This window comes from Sebastes umbrosus, chromosome 22, assembly GCF_015220745.1.
Source record: "Sebastes umbrosus isolate fSebUmb1 chromosome 22, fSebUmb1.pri, whole genome shotgun sequence".
NCBI classification, from domain to species: domain Eukaryota; kingdom Metazoa; phylum Chordata; class Actinopteri; order Perciformes; family Sebastidae; genus Sebastes; species Sebastes umbrosus.
In genome coordinates, this window is record NC_051290.1 from 20,781,650 (window position 1) to 20,804,291 (window position 22,642).

Here is a 22,642-nt window from a genome sequence, read left to right on the forward strand (position 1 = left end):
CAAGAAAGTCGCAGTTTGTTGTAAAACTGTTGAAGTATCAAACTGTGAAAATACGTAATCAAATAAACTACACACCCAAAAGTCGCGTAGTGACATCTCTCTCTCTGAAGCTACGATGAGTTTCGTACCGGGATGTACTCACACCAGCAACGGGTCTCGCTCGTTCTTTATCTTCCCGGCTGATAAAAAGACCATTAAGAACCGTTCATATTTTTTCCGAAATAAGGTCCTATGGGGTCCACCGGAAGGGGCGTGACTTAGGCTCTCTGTACTTCTTCCATGAGGAGGTCAGAGGTCACCCCTGGAGACGAGTCAGACCAACACACCTAGAGCTGGGCTAAATTCTCCAACCAAGAATTTGTGAATATAACATGATGGATGAAACCAATACACAAACATATGAAGTCAGCATTGAAGTGTATTGCAAAATCCTTTTAATCCAACATTGTATTGTATTCACTGATTGTCATGATTTCAGTATGGAACCCAAATCAGTCTCTCTCAATTGTGTGCTTAAGTCTTGTTTTAGCCTGTGCAGTGTGCTGTTTACACAATAGTTTTACCCTGATTCACTTCTGCAGAAACACTTAACACACACATTGCTGTGGTCGACAGGTGCACACTACACACACACACACACACACACACACACACACACACACACACACACACACACACACACACAGGTAGGCTACACCCCCAGTATTCTCACAGCAGACTGAAGCAGAGCTGAAACTCCACATTCCTAACTGTTGCACAACCCCTGCACAGAGGGGGAGGGTAGTGTTGCCATGCAACAGCTAGATGGCAGTATAGGATTATATTGCAGGCATGTGACGCCATGAAGGCATCAAAATGGTTGGGTCCGGTCCGGTTCGGTCCCCCCATGTGGAGCCTTTTGAGGCTGCAGGTGATAGGGGTTGACAGCTGGAGCTAAACTCATTTGGACAGAGTGGAATGTGAATTCTCGATCATCATATCCATCTGCATTGTCTATGAATGCCTCTTCTGGGGCACACTGTAATGAGCACTTTGCTCACATGCCCACATGATAGCTTTTCTTGACAATAACCGGGCAAGTGTTACGGAGACAGATGGGTCCAGTCTCCAGTGAACTGTCAGCGACTTCAGGCCAAAGTCTCAGCAGCAGCGCTGTGGAGAGTAATCTGATCAAGTTTTTATTGCTACTGTTGACTGAGTCAGGCCTTTCTTATTAAAGCTAGCCCGTGTGTGTACTGTACATGCTTGTGTGTGTTTCTGAGCGTGCATGCATGTGTGTGTGGTGAGGGGGCAGTGTGTGGCGAGCCAGTGAATATGCCTGTGTGTCTTTATACAATGTGTCTTTGTGAGTCCGTGGCTTTGCGTTGGAGAGAAAGATCTGTCTGTTACAAGAGAGAGAGAGAGAGGAGTGGTTGTGGGTCTTCCCTTTCTCTCAGCCTCTTTTCATGTGTCTTCTGTCCCTCGCTTTGTTCCATTTTTAACCTCTCTTTTCTCTTTTCATAACCCTCTTTATTAACAGGCCTTTTCTGACAGCCTACACTTATTCCAGAGAACAGGAACGACTTCCTTGTAAAACTGAACACGAACATACCTGAACATGATTGGATCTCACATTTGCTCTAGTTCCATTTCCAATGAATAAACTATCTCTATCTCTTTCATTCCTCTCTTTCTCCCCTTCCTACTCTTTTCTGTATCTCTTTCATTAAATGATACTTCCTTTTACTCTGCTTGTCCTGTTTTTCCTCTCTTTCTATGCCTGTCTTTTGTGGTCCTATGAAAGGGGGCTTTTGAGGACACCGCAGCTGTTTCATGGCAACCCATCCGATATCACTAAATGTTAACCTGCCAGTGGTGCTAGAGGCAAACTCAGAGAATCACCGAAGTCATATGGGTTCATCCTCAGGGGTTCATGAATTTATTATGTGCACCAATTTTCATGGAAAACTATTAGTTGTCAGGATATGTCACTAAAACCCCAAAATGTCTCATGGTGGTGCTACAGGAACAGGCTGTTCTCATACACCGGTCGTAGCTATACCTACGAAAAATAATGCACTGTAATTTGTATCCCACAAAATCAAATCCCCATAATTGCGAACCAGGAAGTATAAAGGGCGACGAATGCCGTATAGGGAGGAGGTCAGGCTGGATGGGTGGGTCAAAAAACACCAGATTTTCGCACAGGAGACCTCGCATAACTTCCGTACTTAAGTTACACCACTTCCAGTGTTATTCTAACTAAGTAGTTTTGCTGCCTAAAACTAACCACTTTCTGTGAAGGCGGAAGTTTATTTTGAAAAGACTGGAGCAGAAATTGACACGTGCATCACCTGCTGCTGTACATTCGTAGGAAAACACACGAAAAATGAAGAATAACGTTTTGTAAGATATCATATGAACCAAACTGTTGTATGAGGATATGTTGACAGGAATAGTCATGGTATCACCAAATTCATTAGGATTCATCCTCTGGGGACCACACAGGTCTGTACCAAATTTCATGCCAATCCATCCGATAGTTGTCCAGATATTTCAGTCTGTGACTAATAGGTGGTCTCACCGACAAAAAACTAAAAAGACATACACAAACAGCAACTAACTTTTTAATGTGGACACAGTTGTGCTAGATCTCAGGTCATACGACTAGAGAGCAGCACCAAAGCAGACTCACCAGAGGTTGATCTTATTCTGTGTGCAGTTAGAAAAGCACCTTCTGTGAGGATGAGCATGGGCGGATTATGGGACAATGGGCCCCTGGGCACAGACATGCCAAAGGCCCCACCACCTCTCCTACAGAGGAGCAAGACACACAGACATTATAGTTGTTTAGCCTCTTTTTGTTGTTGTTTTGTGTCTCTTTGTAGTCGTCACACATCTTTTTGTGGTTTTGTGTCTCTTTGTAGTCAATTTTACCTAATGTTTTACAAAGATATTTTTTTTGGCTTCTTGCCTTTATTTGATAGAGATAGTGATAGTCTTGAAAGGGGGAGAGAGAGGGGACAGCATGCAGCAAATGGCCATGGGTCGCATTCAAACCCGGGCCACTGCGGTAAGGACTCAGCCTTGGTACATGGGGCGCCTGCTCTGTTTTGCCACTCTTTGTAGTTGCTTTGTGTCTCTTTGTAGTTCTTTTGTGTCTCTTTGTGGTCATTTTAAGATTCTTTGTAGTTGTTTTCAGTCTCTTTGTAGTCATTTTGTGTCTCTTTGCATCTGTTTTGCATCTCTTTGTAGTTGTTTTGGTCTATTTGTAGTCATTTTAAGTCTCTTCCTGGTTGGTTGGAGCGTGTCTCTTTGCATGATATTTTGAAGGTGAAGGCCAGGGGGGTCCCCTGACACGTTGGGCCCCTGGGCCTGTCCCCGGTAGGCCCGTTCAATAATCCATCCATGAGCATTAGAGATCTGACTGGACTGCGGTCAGAATGAACTGGGGAGCCAAACCATTAAGTAGAAATATGAAGTTGATTCTGAGAAGAAAAGAGAAGAGAGAAAAACAGTAAAAAGAGCCTGCTCATCTACAGTTACTCTGGTTACTGCACGGGCCAATGGGAGCTGGACACCTGTTGGAATGAGAGAGCAGGAGTTGGGCAAAAACACAGAGGAGGAAGAGAGAGGCTTGGACAGAGTGACCTAAAATGAGGATGTTTTGTAAAAAGAGAGAGAGAGAACAGAGAGAGGGCTGAATAGAGTCTATTGACACCACAGGTGCCTGCACTTCAAATGCAGCATTCATCACAACATTGTCTGGCTAAAAAGATAGTGTGTGTGTGTGCATTTTATTATGCACCAGAGAAACACAATATCCCCGCTTATGCATGTGTTCTGCGCTGTTGAAAGAATGCATATGCATGTGTCCATCTTGTGTTTGTTTGCTGTCATTTGAGAGGTTGTGTGTGTATGTGTGTGTGTGTGTGGTGGTTCAAGATCAGTTTAATCAACAAGTCTACCTGGACTCGGTTACTCAAACACACACAGCTCAGATATACAAAGAGACACACACATGGCGATCTGTCTAGCTGCTGAATTGTTAAACAATGTATCTCCGACTGGATGTGTGCTCCTCCTCGGAGTCATGTAACACTGACACCAGCAGTTTCACATTTTGTGTTCATGATGATATATTTCTTGATTGATTCCTGTGGATTTTCTTTGGATTTCCTCTTCCTCGCTATGGTTTTGGTCAAGGCGAAACACACCACCGGGCAGTCAGCAGGCTGCAGCATAGCAGACATTCCTCCCGGGTGTAGTTAGGGAGTTGGAGAATGGCAAGAGTTGCCAAAAAATCTGTTGCTCCGTAGTTTTTTTTTTTTTACAAGAAATGTTGCTTGGCAGCGGGATTCGGACGGGATTGTAACTGTTAAGCCTCCTTTGCTCTCACGCATCTTAAAACATGATACGTTGCCACTGACAAAGGAGGAGGCAGGGGAAAGTTACCTGATGACTCTCAGCGGCTTCAATTACTTCACCTAAATTATTACCAGTTTGTATGATGCAGATTTAACATCATCATGTATAAACTACATCCTTAATCTCACAATCCGACTAGTTGAGTAACACCCCTGTTGCTCCAGGATTACCTCTAAACTGATTACTGGGTTTTTCCAATAACTGCTACCATGTTTTTAATAACGTTACAGGATGCACAAGTAATCTGTCACCGTCAGGGAAAATAGGTTAAAGAAATTAAAGGCAAAGGTAATTTGAAGAATTAAAACAACCTTTAATTATATGTCTGCTTCCTTCAGACTACAGCAAACAGGAGATTAGTCTCATGTTTCTACAAGCGTGCATGTCATGCATGCCTGTGATATTTAGTAGAGATGGAACTTACACCATTTTTATTTATGCTAATCAGTGCTTCCAAACCTTTTTGGTTTGTGGTCACTTAAAGGAACAGTTGGACTTTTTGGGAAATCCATTTATTCGCTTTCTTGCCATAAAGATGCTAAATCAAAAGTAAATCTACATTTACAATACAAATATGAGAGTGGTATTGATTTTCTCATCTAACTCTCAGCAAGAAAGTCAATAAGCAGTAGTGGAATGTAACTAAGTACATTTACTCAAGTACTATATTTACAATTTATCGGTAGGCCTACTTGTACTCGACTATTTTCATTGAATGCTACTTTATACTTCTATTCCACTACATTTCAGAGAGAAATGTTGAACTTTTTACCATGCTACATTTATAGGGCATCTTAAATTACGAATTTCTTTTTTAGATTAAGATTTTACATGCAAACCATATAAGAAGCAGAGCTTTACTTTTAGATTAACCCGTTGTTTCTAGGCTAGGTGTGTCCCCCCCTTGCTTCCAGGCTTCATGCTACGCTAAGCTAAGCAGCTGCTGGATGTGGCTGCTGGATGTAGCTTCACATGTAGTGTACAGACATGAGAGTGGTATTGATCTTATCATCTAGCTCTAATCAAGAAAGCGATATTTCCCATATTGTCCAACGATTCCTTTAAAACACAGCAGCGTCTTCTTGCGGCCCGCCATCAAAGGCATAACATGGACATTAGTTCAGAGAAACCAAAGAGTTGCTGCTCAGAGATAGTTTTAAATGATGGGTGTTTAGATGCCTGATGAGGTGACGGTATCTTGTATTTCACCAAAAAAAGCATGACAAATTTGAGAAAAGATAAAAAAAAAATTACTTTTTTCCCCATCATTTTGCCTTTTATCATCTTGTGCCCCATTAGATTATCCTGGTCGTCCTGTGGTGTTGCTAATATGTGGATGTATACCCTTACAATAAACATAGATTTATTGTTTTATGAAGCACTGTGCAACAGTTCATGAAAGACTTGCGATAGCTCGCAATACACTTGAGCTTCATATGGCTGTAGTACTCGAGGGCTCATTAAAGGGGCACTCCACAGATTTTACAACATCAAGGTCAATCTAGTCGAAATGGGAATACATTGTCCATGAAAACAGTTGTGTAATGTCCTCTGTGGCTCCAAAGACGCTTTCGAAAGTTAAAGAAAAAATTACCCCTTGTGATGTCACCAGGGTTATCTCGACTTGGGTTTGGAGCATTGACTGTATATAAGAAGTGGACGTAATCACCGTGTCGTCACCCATTGGTTTGTGGACTGCTGTTTTGAAGCCTTAATTTCAGTATTTTAGCCGTCGCCATCTTGTTTTTTTGCAACCAGAAGTGACACGAGAAGGTGGAGCTAAGTACAACCGAATGCTGAATACGAAATTTTTAGGCAACAAAATGTTACATTTAACTTTCATGAACTGAAAACACACTGTGAAATGGTTAAAGGTGTAAGACGAAACACGGACAACTCCCAGACCGGACAACGCCCAGACCGGACAACGCTGTGGTAGCGACCTGTCAATCACAAGGTAGCCACGCCCTAAAGCATCCCCTGCTTCATGGTCTATTTGACTGTAAAAGGGATCATCATTTACTAAATGAACATCATGCTGCATTGAAGGAGGCTTGAAACTAATGATTGAGATCATAAACTCATGTTTACAATGTTTACTGAGGTAATAAATCAAGCGAGAAGTAGGTTAATTTTCTCATAGACTTCTATACAATCGGACGTCTTTTCGTAACCAGAGGAGTCGCCCTCTGCTGGCTATTGCAAGTTTAAGGCACTTCCTCATTGGCTTCACTTCTCAGACCCGGACGTAGCCTACTGGTTTGGAGACTACACATTTTCAACGGAAAACCTATATTAAAAAGTGGCAAAAAACACGGCCATTTACTAGGAGTGGAGGGTTTATTAAAGCCACTTTATTGTTGCATTGTGGGAAGTGTAGGACTTTTGGAGTTTGACTTCATAGGGACCAAAGGTCAGGATATCTCAGCTCCTGCTGATTTAATTTTGACGCTTCTTTTTTTAATCTGCATCTCACAAGTCCCCAAACTTTATTGAAGTGCAATGCTAAACCACTGGAGTGCACCTTTAAGTTCCACCCAGACACGTTGACTGCAGGTGTGTAAAGTTTGAGCAAACATGCTATAGGGGAAAAAATCTATATTATTTCAGAGAAAGAAAGCATAGACATCATGTTCGTGTATGCATAATGTACATTTTAGAAGACATGCAGACAGACTGGTAGGCAGAGGAACTGGATTAAAACACTCCCCTTTTACACAAACTCCTTCCTCTCTCATTCCTCATTCACTCAACGTTATCTGACGCTGTCTTTCTCACTCTCTCCTCTCGAAATCGTCCCTTTCCCCCCCCCACAGAAAACATGCAGAGAGGAGAGGAGGAGGAGGAAAGAAGAACCGCGTCGGAGGCGCGAATGGAGGGTTTAATAAAGAAGTTTTATTGTTGCATTGTGGGAAGTGTAGGACTTTCAGAGATTGACTACATAGGGACCAAAAGTCAGGATATCTCAGCTCCTGCTGCTTTCATTTTTACGATTCTTTTTTTAATCTGCATCTCACAAGTCCCCAAACTTTATGGCAGTGCGATGCTAAATCACTGGAGTGCACCTTTAAGTTCCACCCACACAGGTTGACTGCAGGTGTGTAAAGTTTGAGCAAATATTCTATAAGGAAAAATATCTATATTATTCAGAGAAAGAAAGCATAGACATCATGTTCGTGTATGCATATTGTCAATTTGAGGAGACATGCAGAGAAACTGGTAGGCAGAGGAACTGGATTAAAACACTCCCCTTTTACACAAACTCCTTCCTCTCTCATTCCTCATTCACTCAACGTTATCTGACGCTGTCTCTTTCTCACTCTCTCCCTCTCGGAATCGTCTTTTTTTTCTCCCCCCCAACAGAAACATGCAGAGAGGAGAGGAGGAGGAGGAAAGAAGCAACGCGTCGGAGGCGACAGGAGAGAGAGGAAGCAGCAGCAGAGAAAGTTGTTAGAGGAGAGGAGAGGAGAGGAGAGAGGACAGGGTCGACCAGATGGGAGGAAGGAAGGAAAGGATCTCTCTGCGCGATTAAAGGATCCTGCATGAATAAATAAACATATGAATCAAAGCCTGTAATAATATAAAGAAGGGGGAGTTGTATGCGCGCCACCGCGCTGCGTGGACGCGGAGAGGACAGACAGACAGACAGACAGCGGCGGTGCGCGCTGAGACAAGTCCTGTCTTTCTCTCTCTCTGTCTCTGTGGACTTATACTCCTCATGTTCTCCACACTCTCGGCGGGCTCCACTAAAGTTTGAGGTCTGAAAAAACTTTCTTTCTCCCCGGAAAAGAAGCAGAAGTGGAAGGAAGGAAGTTTCTTTTTCTTTTCTGGTTCTTTCCTTCCGAGGAGTCCAGCTCTCCGTAGCCGGGTTTAGGCGTTGGCACCCGGGCAGGGAGTCCCTCGCCATGGCCGGGGCCAAGCCGGGAGTCCACGCGCTGCAGCTCAAACCCGTGTCCGTCCACGAAGCGCTGAAGAAGGGCGGCAAGTTCATCAAATGGGACGAGGTGAGAAGGAAACTTGTTTTCTCCGCCAGATTAATACTCTCTGTTTGAGCCTCAAAGTGAAACGAATCGTTGTTTCTTGACTCAAACTTTGACTCAAACATGACAGCCTGCTGCTGACAGTAGGCCCACTGTTGTGAAGGGACACACGAGACTGCCGTGTGTGTGTGTGTGTGTGCAGGTGTGTTAGACCCCCTCTGAACACAGAAGCCCACTATGTTAGAGAGAGTGTGTTCATCAGATACTCTAGTTAGTAGAAAACTCCCCTGTAGCTGCCAGCAGCACTGCTTCAGTGTGTTGTGTTGTATTCTTGTCAAGCCGGTTCTCCTCAGGCTCAGGTTCACTTCAGACTCTTCCTCCCTCCTGTTCTCTACTTTCTCCCCCTTTTCCCCCCAGGTGGTTAGAGGAGAAAGCACCTGCCTCAGTACAAGTGGCTCCATTTGAATGCACCTTGAGCTGCAAGTTACACTCTGAAAAATCACCCTTTATCAGAACTTTATTGACATGTTTCTGTTTCTATCAGGGCTGTCAATCCATCAAAATATTTTATCGCGATTAATCGCATGATTGTGCATAGTTAATCGCGATTGATCACAAATTAATCGCACCTCTTTTATCTGTTCAAAATGTAGTTTAAAGGGAGATTTGTCAAGTATTTAATCCTCTTATCAACATGGGAGTGGACAAATATGCTTGCTTCATGCAAATGCATGTCTATATTTATTATTGGAAGTCAATTAACAACACAAAACAATGACAAATATTGTCCAGAAACCCTCACAGGTACTGCATTTAGCATAAAAGATATGCTCAAATCATAACATGGCAAACTGCAGCCCAACAGGCAACGACAGCTGTCAGTGTGTCAGTGTGCTGACTTGCCAAAAACTGCATGCGATTATCATAGAGTGGGCATGTCTGTAAAGGGGAGACTCGTGGGTACCCATAGAACCCGTTTTCATTCACATATCTTGAGGTCAGAGGTCAAGGGACCCCTTTGAAAATGGTCATGCCAGCTTTTCCTCGCCGAAATTTTAGCGTAAGTTTGGAGCGTTATTTAGCCTCCTTCATGACAAGCTATGCCATGGTTGGTACCGATGGATTCCTTAGGTTTTTTTAGTTTCATATGATGCCAGTATATTCACTATACCTTTTAAAACTGAGCCCGCTACAACCTAAAATTTGCAGGTTGCATTAAAGAAATTAGTGGCGTTAAACCAAATTTGCATATCACGTTTATAACTTTGACAGCCCTAGTTACTATGACTCTTTAATTCATGTCAACACAAAGGATTCAATTATTTTTCCTGCCCTATATTTTTCTGCAGCAGTGTGTCAGGCAAAACTGACATGCCCTGCTTGTGTCATTGACCATAATAAGTGTGTGTGTGTGTGTGTGTGTGTGTGTGTGTGTGTGTGTGTGTGTGTGTTGGGGTTTTCTGAGACAGAGTGCAGGCTCCATTCTGCAATCTTCTCCATAGAGAAAGTAGGCGTGTGTGTCCATGATGTGTCTGAGCGGCCGTCAATGATTAACTGAGTTGCTCACTGATCTGGCTCTGTAGTCTTCCAACAAATGCATGCAAGTGTGTGTGGGTGTATGTGTGTTTGTGGATCGTGCGAAATATTGCATGGTAAAGTCCATAGTTCCAATATCATAGGAGTGCTCTGCAGATAGAGGCCAGGTGTGGTGTTACACACAAAAGAAAAATGGACAATACCAGTGGTTTAATGTAAATCCATACATCAGCAACAGAGCTTCACATTGTAATGATGACGTGATGTTGTGTGTGTGTGTGTGTGTGTGTGTGTGTGTGTGTGTGTGTGTGTGTGTGTGTGTGTGTGTGTGTGTGTGTGTGTGTGTGTGTGTGTGTGTGTGTGTGTGTGCGCGCGCATGTGTGTGTCTGGCCTCGGAAGAAGGGTCTTGTCACGCAAACAGTGCATACCATGTCCTTTTGATTTCCCCTTCCTTTCTCACACACACTAACTCCCTCTGTCTCTCTCTCTCTCTCTCTCTCAAAGGGAATTCCCAGGAAATGGTTGTGCTGGTGATTAAGTGTGTGAACACACGAAAACATGTGCATGTTTTCTGCTTGTATATCTATCATCCCCCTCTATTTGCTATTGCCTGCTAAAATCAACATGTGAATTATGGAGGATAAATGGAGAGAGAGGGGGGGGGAAGACATCTGGGAGAGGAGGGATGTGGAGGAGATCAGAGAGAGAGAGAGAGAGTTCATAAAATAATAACGGGAATGCTTTTGTATTTGGGCACAAGATGTCAAAGATGCTCCATTGTTAAACATCAGTATAATCAAATGAAACAATGGTTGAGTTGGTACAGCTTCCATCATCTATCAGTTAGCACTTTTATGCCGCAAATTACGCCTATAGGGGCTGTCTCACAAATCAGGATAATCCAGATTATGAGGTGTGAAGAGTGTGAGCAAAATCCAGAAACCCTTTAAATCTGGAAGAGAAATGCTGAACTAAAGAGCTGCTAAAGGGTTTATTCAGTGCAGTTATTCACTTAACTTTTGCAAAAAATAATGCTTCTACTAGGCCTGAACGTATACAAGAAACTCCCTGAAGAAACTGTATGTCCTTCTGTTATGTCCCATAAGGCCATGTTGCAGATTTCCCGCCAAATCCATAATGTACATGTTGTATTAAGACGATGAAATCAGTCGTCCAATTCCTTGTTTGCTCACCTTTACCACAATTACATCTAGGGCTGAACAATTAAGAGAAATATATATAAATAAGTAATAGAAATTATTTTGACTGATATTGCAAATATCACCAAAATGATTATGGTGTGATTTTTTTGCGGTGATCTGTAGCAATACAAAGATGTTTTCTTAAGTCTGTAGAATATGACGTATAGGACAGGACATCTCCGCAGCACCACAATATTGAACAGTTAACAAAATTGACAAATTAATTGCAGCAGGCTATATTGCAATTTCAATAAAATTTCAATTAATTGTGCAGCCCTAATTACATCCCACATTTCTTTCAATAATGAGTCGTGATTAAATAAATGACACACACTATTTAAGTCCGTAAGTGAGGTAATATGGTGGCATCTGGACTCCGGCACATTAAGGTAGTGCTGAATCAATTAATCAGTCCTTCAGTGATGGACTATAAGTCCGACAAAACAAGCAACTTGATTATTTTCTAAAGTTTTATGGACTAAATTGATGCATTAATCAGTGATAAAAATAATTGTGAGTTGCAGCCCCCACAGTGCAGTTATCCTGCTTACTTAATGAGACATCTTTTAATAATCCTGTGTGTATTGTCACAAAACGATGCCTCAACTAGTCCCCAATTTATCAGAAACTCATTGAGTAAAACAGCATTTTTTCCTGTTTTTTCCCATAAAGCAAATTTATAAATGAAGTGTAAAGGCAAGACTGTCAGCAAGTTAAGACCGTCAGTCTCCCTGATGATCACCTTATTTGCTCACTTTTGTCATAATGATAAAATAACTGACAAAGCTCTTTAACACAGTCGATCATTTGCTCCTGGTCTCCATCATTGTCTCAAACATGAGAAAATAAGGACTTGTTGCAGTTATACAGCTCAAAGGTAATGTTATTTTGTTGAACCCTTTTTTAACCAGGAAGTCTCTTAAGATACACTGTCTCTTTTACAGTGTAGAGTTAACACAGATCCACATAAAAAAAAATACATTTACAACTTTCGTCACTTTTCAGCACAGGTCCTGAGAGACACATACTGTATAGGAGAGAGCTTGACTATTTAACACAGATGAATTACTCATGTAACTTTTTCTTAATATGGCATTTGAATGCCTGGCATGAAGGAAGCGTTTCCAATTCTTGTAAATGATTCCAAAGCCAGGGTACATGCAGTTTTTTTTAACAAGTTCAGAACAAACTCTGGGGACTCTGAAGGTTACTCATGTCAAATAAAGCATGACTCAATCTGGCTCTGTAGTGCAGGAAACAAAAAACATTTACCCCAACTGTGCCTTAGAAAGAATTGAACCACAGGCAGTTGTTTAGAATGTATTAAGGTTTATATTTAAGATGTATTGATTGATAAATCCAACTGTAATCTGGTAAAAGAGCTCCCGTCTCAAAGTTTTCACATGGAGCTCAGAAATAATAGTCTACTGGGGACACGTGGATTATTTTAGTGTCTGTGTTTTAACAGGGAAGTTGATCACTGTTCCAAAAACTTGGCGTACTCCTTTAAGGATTTAGCAAAGTGAGAAAAGAATTAGGACACACACACACACAGAAAGTGCCCGAGGGCAGTGCAGTTTGTTTACATGAAAACCCCACTTTTGACCCCATCCCTCTCTTTTCACCCCCTCCCTCATCACTGTGTCCTCCCTCCACATCTCTTTTCCTCCACATCCCTTCATCCTCTCTTGTTCCTCCTTCACTTTTATACTGTCGCTGCCGTCTACTGTAGGCCCATCAAACACACACACACACACACACACACACACACACACACACACACACACACACACACACACAGACTCATGCATGGGGGAGGAGGAGGAATGCATTGCCCGTCTTTCTTCTGTGTTTCGGCTGGTGTGCACACGTGTGCTCGTATGTGTGTGCGTCCGCGTGTGTGTGGTTGTTTTGTTCTGGGTGTGTGTTTCTCGTTGAATGACTTCCTGTTTGAGCTTGTTGTAAGGCTCCAGAGCCAAACCATTCTCCTTCTCTCTCTCTCTCTCTCCCTCCGTCTGCTGCTGCTCCGCCCTCTGCAGCCCGGCCGCAATTCAATTTAGATGAATTCCGACTGGAATTCAGTTAAAATTCCTCCCAAACAACCAATTAAACAAACAGAGAGAGACAGCGTGTCTACAGAGCAGCCCGGCTCTCTTTTCAGTGTGCACAAAAGTCAAAATACAAAATCATCTTTACACCCTACGTTAACATCTGCCTCCTTTGCAGTGTTTCATTCAGCTGGATTATATCTGCACCTGATAGTCAAATACACTTCTTCTGTACATGATGTGCCTTTGCATGTATATACTTTCAAAACAGGCTCTGAATATGCACTTTTTGTATTAAAAAAAACAAAAGAATTTATCTCTTGGTCCAAACATGTTTTCTTTGCTCAGAACCACATGGCAAAGTGTACTTTTTTTCCAGATTTGTTTATGTTCACATTGCACAATTACAAGCAAACCACAGCCAATAAACAAAGTCACATGGACCCACTATTTGCTCATTAATTGGCGGGAGTTATGGGACGGTTTTGGCTCCAGTTCAAAATGCCTGAGCGGAGCATGATGCGTCATAAAATGTTGCATTTTGAGGTTGTTTCCTGCAATTGGGTCGGGATTATTTAGTCAGACCGCACCGCTGTTCACTTAGAGGAGCTCAGGACTACAATCTTGGCAACGGTCGAGGACGCTAAAGGCACTTTAATGCTGCTGTTGTCCTCAGTGTTCATCAGTACTGTGTTGCCAAAACCAAACTGACTGCAGACACTATTCAGACAGATTCACAACTATACTGACTAGGCATTTCTGGATCTACTGTGTTCACCACCTCTATCTAGTTTGAAGATGCTCTACTGGTGCGGACCAAAACAACCGGTCCATGACTGCTTGTGAGAGGTGGTCTCGGACGTTTTCCAAGCGAACCGAAACGCAGGGGATTGTGGTCATTCAAGATAAACTGGAGAAGAAGGGATTGGTGCGCACAGTAGATAAGTGCCGACTCAAAGTGAAAAAATGTAGACGGCAATATATCAAAGTCCACGATTCCCTGCACAGAAGTGGCAGCTCTTGAGATGAAAAAGATAAATTCGCTCCTTCGTACACACTCCTCAGCAACTTTATTTATTTAATTGGTCCGGTCTTATTTGAGCACTAAGGAGTACAAGGAACAAGGAATAATTTGATAACAACCGCAATGATGGCAGAGAAGTCGGTCGCACTTACTACTTAGCGTTACTTTACATCATGTAAACCAACAACAGCTGTGCACCCCATGGACAGATGGACGCTAGATATTTGAATAGTTTGAACCTATGTGTTTTTTTAGGACGAATATTTGAACGTCATTTTTGGCCAATTTTGACAGCCCTAATTTGTAATGATCCATGCATGGACTTTATATCAGTCATGTCATATAGTTTGTTGTAATCAGCCAAATATTTAGTTCTCAACTGCCTTAGAATGTGGTTTGGATGATTGGCGGTGCATCTTAGTCTATTTAAACCTAAATGGTAGCATAACGCAGGTTGTTAAAGGAACAGTTCGACGTTTTAGGAAATTTGCTTCTCCGCTTTCTCGACGAGAGTTAAACGAGAAGATCAATGCCACTCTCGTGTCTGTATGGTAAACAGGAAGCTGCAACCAATTAGCTTAGCTTAGCATCAAGAATTGGAGGAATGTGGAAACGGCTCATTTTAAAGCAAAGTGACACCCAGATTTTCTTGCATAATATGTATGAACATTATATCATGTTGCATCTCATTTGTTCTGTTCGCTCAAACTTTACGAACTAAAAAAAGACCAGCTGTTTCCCCCGGTTTCCGGTCTTAATTAAGCTAACAATGTGGTAACAATCTTCTCATCTAAACTCTCAGCAAGAAAGCCAATGAGAGTATTTCTGTTGGTTTTAAGGGTGCCATTGTTACCAGTTTAATGTTTCCTGGAAATCCATTCAGCACCGACTTATGTTTTATTCTAAAGCAGATGAAATTTTCTCTCAGCAGTTTTTTTTTTACAGTTGTTCCAAAACTTGGGTATCACAGGCATATTGTGCTGTGATGGGATGGTAGTTTGAAGTTTTCCCGCAAACCTCGATACAGGAATTGTTCCCGAATTTCTCTCCATCTCCACCATCAGCATTGCAGTTATAAGACTGCGTTTTGAAGTTGAACTCTCTTACAAGTATGCTTTCTTCCTCCTGCCTGTTGGGACTTGCCAAGCAGCTCCTTTTATCGTCTTGTTTTCTGTTCCTGCTTGGCTTTGGCTGCTTCTTAGTAAACACTTTATATCACACCATGGAATGATTTTATGATGCCACAGCACTGATAAAAAATAACCTCTGTCGCAGCCTTGAATGATCATTGCTCTCCTTAAATAAGATAAATAAGAAAGATATCTTCATAGCTGACTCTGCACTGTTCATGTTGCCAACACAGCATGCACTACATTGGATCTAGCCTATGGTGTGTTGAAAGTCCTCCCAACACAAGGCCAGATGGTTTCGTAACTGCTTGGAACGCATTTTACACCTGAAATGTGACAGCTAATATATCAAAACGTTTCTATCCTTGGAAGCAGATCTCTTTTGTAGGCAGAGGTGCTGTGTCATCGTGACCTTATGGGAAAACATTATGGTCTCCTCCGCTTTAATGCCAACTTTTCCTTGTGCCAGTATCAGAAAGTGGATGTCCCGGTTTAGCCTTAGATAGACGGAAGCAACAAGCCACAAACTGTCGTTAACAGTCAGTTAAGGGGTAAACCCTTTGGCGATGTAAGAGGAGGAGGAAGAAACGCAGGCTTGTGCGAAGGTCTGACGGCGTGCTGAGAAACACTGCTGACATCCTGACAGAGTGGTGAGAAACAAGGGATGGATGGATGAATAGAGGGAGAGGTGGAAGGTCAACCACAGCCACATGTGAAGTGTGAGACTGACATCTGGACTCCTCCATCTCTCCCTCTCCTCTTTCACCCACTACACATGTAACCTTGTGTCTCTCTCTTGTATCTTATATCTGATCTCTTCCCCATTCTTTCTTTCGCCATCTTTCTATCACTCTCTCTTCCTCCTTCTATTCGTCTCGGTCTGCTTCCTGTGTTGCAGTTTTGTTTCCCCTCTGTCCTCTTCTTCTATCTTTCTGTCTCGTCTTCAGATTGGATCTCTGTCTGGTCTTTTGTGTTGACACTACTAGGGTTAAGAGTCCTCCACTCCTAACATGCCCTTTATAGTATTTGGTTATATATTATCCATATTTATATTAGGCTTTAAACACCACAGTGCGTCAGTAGAGTTGGTACAGTAGAGGTCTCGTTTGTTTGTCACCACGCACTGACCTGCTTTTCCTCCATGTGTCTCCAAAACATCAACTTTTCATGAGAAAAACACCCCTGTGGTCAGCTTTGAGACAATGCTTCTTTTTCTCTAAAGGATTTTTTTAAATGGTTTACTTGGCTAAAAAAAAAAAAAGAACAATTTTTGGAGAATTGAAATTGGAGGAATTTCTGTCACAGACCTTTCCAATGTTTGAATTGGGGAGGCTACAGTATGTCTGATAAGGATGTCACGAGTACTGATACTTAGGTACCAAGTTGATGCCTAAAAACATGAAAACGTGACGGCACTCGTTTTTTGATACTGTATCGCAGGTACCGTAGATACCGGGGATCAGGGCTCAAGACTAACAATAGAAAATTTCAACAACGCTACATTGTGAACAACACATTACACTGTTAAATTGGCAGGAGGAGAGCTAGTAACGTTAGATGTTAGCAGCTGGTGGGCAGCACAGTCCAGCTTGGCTAAATAATGGAGCTAATAGCTAAAGTACGGAGGTTGCATTGAGTTACCTTATGATTCGTTCAAGCTCTATTCAGTTAAAAATGATAATTAGGCAAAATAACATTATGATGTGTTAAAATGTAATCTTGTAAAATATAGTTTTTGGCGAGAAACTTGAGGCATATCATCAGGAATTAATAATAAATTTGACAAAAACCAGTATGCAAATGGTAATAAAGGAGTGTATGTTGAAGTACATGGGATTTATTTTGGTATCGAATTGGTATCGCGAATCGTGGAATTTCACTGGTATTGCGTCTTGAGATAACTTCTGTTGTGATTTGACGCTATACAAAAATAAATTGATTTGATTTGATTGCCATAGACTAATACATTTCTAGTATTGTGACATCCTTAATGTCTGACAATTTCTGTAACTTTCCAAAACTGACATTCACACCCACTTCTAGCAGTGATTGGCCAGCTGTGTGGGGGCGAGAAAGTAAGAGGGGTTGAATTTCTCTCTCAAGATCTCTTATTTTCATTCTTTACACAACTATTTCTCTCACTATGTCGTCTTTAAAGCCGTCCTTATACTCATATTTAGACGATATTGTGTCCATCCCATCTCTACGCAGCTATAAACACTTTTGATTTCTGACCTTGTCTTTTGAAGTAGTTCAGATTGTGCTTAACCCACCCTGAACCCTTGGGGTTCATATCCTTGTAGCCCTCCCCAGGCTGTTCTCATACACCGTTCGTAGCTATACCTACGAAAAGTAATGCACTGTAATACATATATATCCCACAAAATCAATTTGTATGTAATCCACATAATTGTGAGCCAGGAAGTATAAAGAGCGACAAATGCTTTGTAGGAAGGGGTGGGTCAAAAAACATTGGACTTGCCCAGGAGACGGTGTTTGTATCCCGTGTGAAACCAGAAGTCAACGTTGTATATTTGTCAAGTAACTTCTGTACTTAAGTTACGGCACATCCGCAGTTATTTTAACCCAAACCACCATCCTTTCCTAAATCTGACTAAGTAAATTTGTTGCCTAAACCTAATCAAGTCCATCTTTTCCTAAACCTAACTAAGTTGTTTTGTTGCCTAAACCTAATCAAGTTGTTTCCTGTGAAGACGTAACTTTATTTAAAAAAAAAAAAAGTATGCATGTAACGAGCAGAAATTGACACACGTTGCTGGACATTCGTAAGAAAATGCACGAAAAATGAGGAATAACTTTTCGTAACATATCATATTCGAACCGTTGCCCTCCCACACCAACAGTGGCTGTGACGAGGACGTCAGTGCAGGTGAATCCTCCTCTTCCTAATGGGGAAAATCTGAAAAAAACAAAATCTTGCCACTTTATTTAACTTAATCCAACCTGTATACACTGGGGTATTGCTCAGTAGTTAGAACTCTACCACTGGTGGGGTTTAGATGTTCATTTCCTGAGTGCGTGTTGGATCAGATGAACGTTAAATGACCCCTGTGGAAGAAATAAGGTGGTGCAGCACTAGAAAATAACTCTAACCAAGAGTCCCAGAGTGCCCTCAATAATGCCCTCATATTCTATAGCTTATTTTCCCTCTCTGGCCCCACTCCTTCCTCTCCTCTCCTCTCTCTCTCCCTCTCTCGAGTCCAAAGGTTACCTACTGTCATCAACTTTTACCATGTTGCCAAAGCAGCAGCTCAAACACACTCACACTAAGTGCACACTGGCCCACACTACTCCCGCAAGCTGTCGTCGAACACGCACACACTACGGCAGACCAAAGGTGCACTCAGAGCAGCCACTTTTTATCAGTTTCTCTCACTAATGGCTTTCTCCTGACTCGTATTATACAACACACACACATTAATTTGTGGTGAGGGCAGTATGTAGGTAGAGAGGCAGAGTAGCCGTGTGTGTCTTTCTACAAGCCCTTATAAATCGTGAGTTTTCAAGAGGGACTCATTAGCCGGCGTCTATCCGTGTAAGAGCTCAGCCTCAGAGGGTGGTCCATCCAGTCTGTGTGTGTTTGACATTATGGTCAGGTAATGAAGGTGTTTGTCAGATGGTCAGGGCATCTGGAGGGGGTCTGGAGAAAGAGACGTGGCCTTCGATCAATTTAGGAGGAAAAAAGGAATCTTAAGTGTTGGAAAGAGAGTGAATTGAAGAGATGATTGACATTGAGAGAACATGAAAGAATGAAAAGAAAGAAAGGAAGGAAGGAAGCGAGGCGAGACATCAGAAGGTTTCTACATATGGCAGTTAATTAGGGAGTGGGGTGAGGTCCAATTATAGAGCTGCCACCCACTCTCACCATAGGGTGCATGTTTATGGTAAACAAGGTGTCTGTGTGGAGGGCGCGCAGTAATGATTTCCTGTTATAGGTTTCTATCAATTACCCTTAATGTCCTCTGGAAACTATATGTGACCTTTTTGTGTTATAAAACACACGTTTACAGAGCAGTTACAGTGACTAGTGATTATTTTCATTATCTTTAACCTGTTGATTGTTTTGATTAATCATGTGATCTATAAAATGTGTAAAAATTGCCTTTACAATCTTAGTAACGTCTTCAAATTGTCCAACCAACCGTCAAAACCCCAAACATATTCAATTTATAATGAAAAGATAGAAATGGAGAATATTTGACATTTTTGCTTGATTTAAATGACTTATTGATGATAAAACATAACAGAATATAATTGAGTAAATGTTTGACATTTCTGCTTGAATCAAATGACTAATAAATGATAAAAAATAACCAAATAATATAATTTACTAAATATTTGACATTTTTGCTTGATTTAACTGACTAATTGATGATGAAAAAATAACTGAATAAAATAATCAAGTAAATATTTGACATTTTTGCTCCATTTAAACTACTAATTGATGATAAAAAATAACAGAATAAAATAATTGAGTAAGTATTTGACATTTCTCCTTGATTTAAACGCAAAATCGATGATAAAAAATAACTGAGTAAAATAATTAAGTGAGTAAATATGTGACATTTCTGCTTGATTTAAACAACTAATTGATGATAAAAAAATAACCGAATTAAATAATTAAGTGAGTAAATATGTGACATTTCTGCTTGATTTAAACAACTAATTGATGATAAAAAAAATAACCGAATTAAATAATTAAGTGAGTAAATATGTGACATTTCTGCTTGATTCAAACAACTAATTGATGATAAAAAAAAACCCAGAATTAAATAATTAAGCGAGTAAATATTTGACATTTTTGCTTGATTTAACGACTAATTGATGATAAACAAATAACCAAATAAAATAATTGAGTAAATTCGTGAATACACATGGAAAGATTGAAACATGATTATATAAAGCAACAAGAGAGAAAGATAGAGAGAGCGTAACAGAGATGTGTGTGTGCGTGTCATGGTGAAGGGCAGCTCTAGAAAGCAACTGTCAGGTATGTAAAACTCAAGCAGGCAAATGTGCAGGCAAATATATCTGACCACAATGATGTGTGTGTGTGTTCAGCCAAACTGTCTGTGTGGCTTGAAGGCTATATGAGCTATATGTTGTTATATTACCGGTCACATGAGCCTATAGATCACATTCCTCTGGGTAAATGTGTATATGTGTGTATCCGGAGTCCTAAATATTGTGGCGACTAATTTTAGATTGGGTCTCGTCCTATGATATAGTGTATGAATCTACAGTTTAAGTGGCAGTGGTCAGACTGAGGTTGTAATATAGTAATTATAGTAATTAATTATAGTAATAACAGTTATTATCACACAGTTAATACTGCTGTAATATGTGGAAGTGATATTTCTGTCTCCTGTCTTGTTTCTGCTGAGCATGACGTCATGACCTTGATGGATTCATGCTATAGTTTGTGTGTTTATACCATATACTTAAAGGACCATTGGGCAGCATTTAGCGGGATCTATTGGCAGAAATGGAATATAATATCCTAACTATGTTTTCATTAGTGTATAATCACCTGAAACTAAGAATCATTGTGTTTTTGTTAACTTAGAATGAGCCCTTCATATCTACATAGGGAGCAGGTCCTCTTCACGGAGTCCGCCATTTTGCACCGCCATGCTTGACTCAATGTTTGTTTTTTTTCCACTTGCCGGCTTGGGCAGGTGGATCATAAATCTACTTGCCCAAAGTCCATTTTTACTTGCCCCTATAAAAATTGTTTTATTAGCAGTTATCAAATAACAACAAAGACTAAAGTTATTTGTTATGTTTAATCTTTATTAAAGTAAATTAATCTGGATTTTCGCCCAAATCCTCTAACGTCACCCAACTAAACTCCTGTTTTCCAGGTTAATTAAAATGCTGGAAAATTATGTATTTAATTCTTTTTGATTGGGCAGCAAAGTGAGTTGCTAGATTTACTAGCCCGACGTGGCATTTTACTTGCCCCAGGCAAATGGGCAATACGTATTGTTGAGCCCTGCCATGTTTCTGTAGCCCAGAAAGGACAAACCAAACACCGGCTCTAGAGAGAGCCATTCGCGTTTTTACCTGAAGGCCTCCGTAGGTTCTCCAACACGCCTGTGAAACTGCCGTAACTTGAGCCACCGTGTGCGAAACCGTGGTAACACCACCCACCCGCCTCTGAATTTCGTTGCTGTTGAAGTAGGCGAGGCGAAGGTCCTGAAAGATACCTCGGCATTACCACAGCTTTGCACTCGGCGGCCCACGTTACCAGAGTCTTGGAAAGGGAGGGGTGAGCGGAGGGGTACTCAGTTGGTTGCCACACCCCTAAATGCCACCAAATCCTACACACTACCCCTTTAATTCGACTTGACAATTAAGAATTGATGATTGCAAAATGGCAATGCCTTCCATGATAAAGATAATTTTTTTATATTGCCTATCAAGGGTGATGGAGCATGAAACGACTCTAAAAATGTATTGTGAGGCTGCTCATCCTGTTCCACTTAGAAGCTGTCATCACCATTATTCAGTAAAGTTGAGTGTAAACTGGCTAGTTTGGAAAGAAAATGTGGATTTGGATGTGTTTTTTTTTTTGGTGCGTTGACCAGCTGCAGCAAAGATGACCTGGAATTGTTCCTCATTTGCCTCTGTTGATAATGATTTGCAAATGATTTGCATTTTATGCAATTCATAGAAAGCCCAGTTGTCTCTGCTGATAAGGGTGGAAGACAGATGGAACATCTGCACCTTCCAAACTGTCTGTTTCCAGTTTGTATTGTAATTATGTTGTGTTGTCTCAGAAAATGAAACCTAGCAGATAGAAGAAAAACAAACGTAAGTCGTTATGGCTGCAGATGTGCCAACTCAGGCCTCACTATGAGTTAAATAACTGCTCAGAGTCGACATCAAATCACCAGCTCAAAACAGCATCTGACATCAGGTCACAGCCTTAAGATGGTTATCGCAGCGTGACATTGGAGTTGAACAGTTTTCCACTGATCCCAGAGAGTAAACACAGGTCACAAGTTTGGTGATTTATCGTGCAGACAGAGTCGGCTTCACATTTTGAAGTCAAAGTCAAGCTTTATCACTGGGATTCATATGAAAGCACATCGTGGCTGGTATGTGCTACAGAGTGAAGCGTGTTGTTGTATCAAAGTAGTCTCATAATCACCTAGTTGGATGCCCACTTTAAAAAGACTTAATTGACTTATTAAGGTCTCATGATGTGGTTGGACTTTGATCTCGTGCTCTCTTCTTCCACTCCTGACCTTTTTGTTTCTTTCTCTTTTTCAACCTTCACCCTTTTCTT

The 22,642-nt window shown here is 41.3% G+C and overlaps 1 protein-coding gene across 1 annotated transcript in view; it reads left to right on the plus strand.

Annotated features, from left to right (window-relative positions):
- Positions 1 to 7,769: 7,769 nt before the first annotated feature.
- plcb3 (phospholipase C, beta 3 (phosphatidylinositol-specific)) overlaps positions 7,770 to 22,642 on the plus strand; it is a 61,077-nt gene continuing 46,204 nt past the window's right edge. Inside the window, exon 1 of the mRNA XM_037757902.1 lies at positions 7,770 to 8,411. Within this exon, the coding sequence (XP_037613830.1) occupies positions 8,313 to 8,411 (99 nt within the window). The 5' untranslated portion in view covers positions 7,770 to 8,312. The remainder of the gene's footprint in view (positions 8,412 to 22,642) is intronic.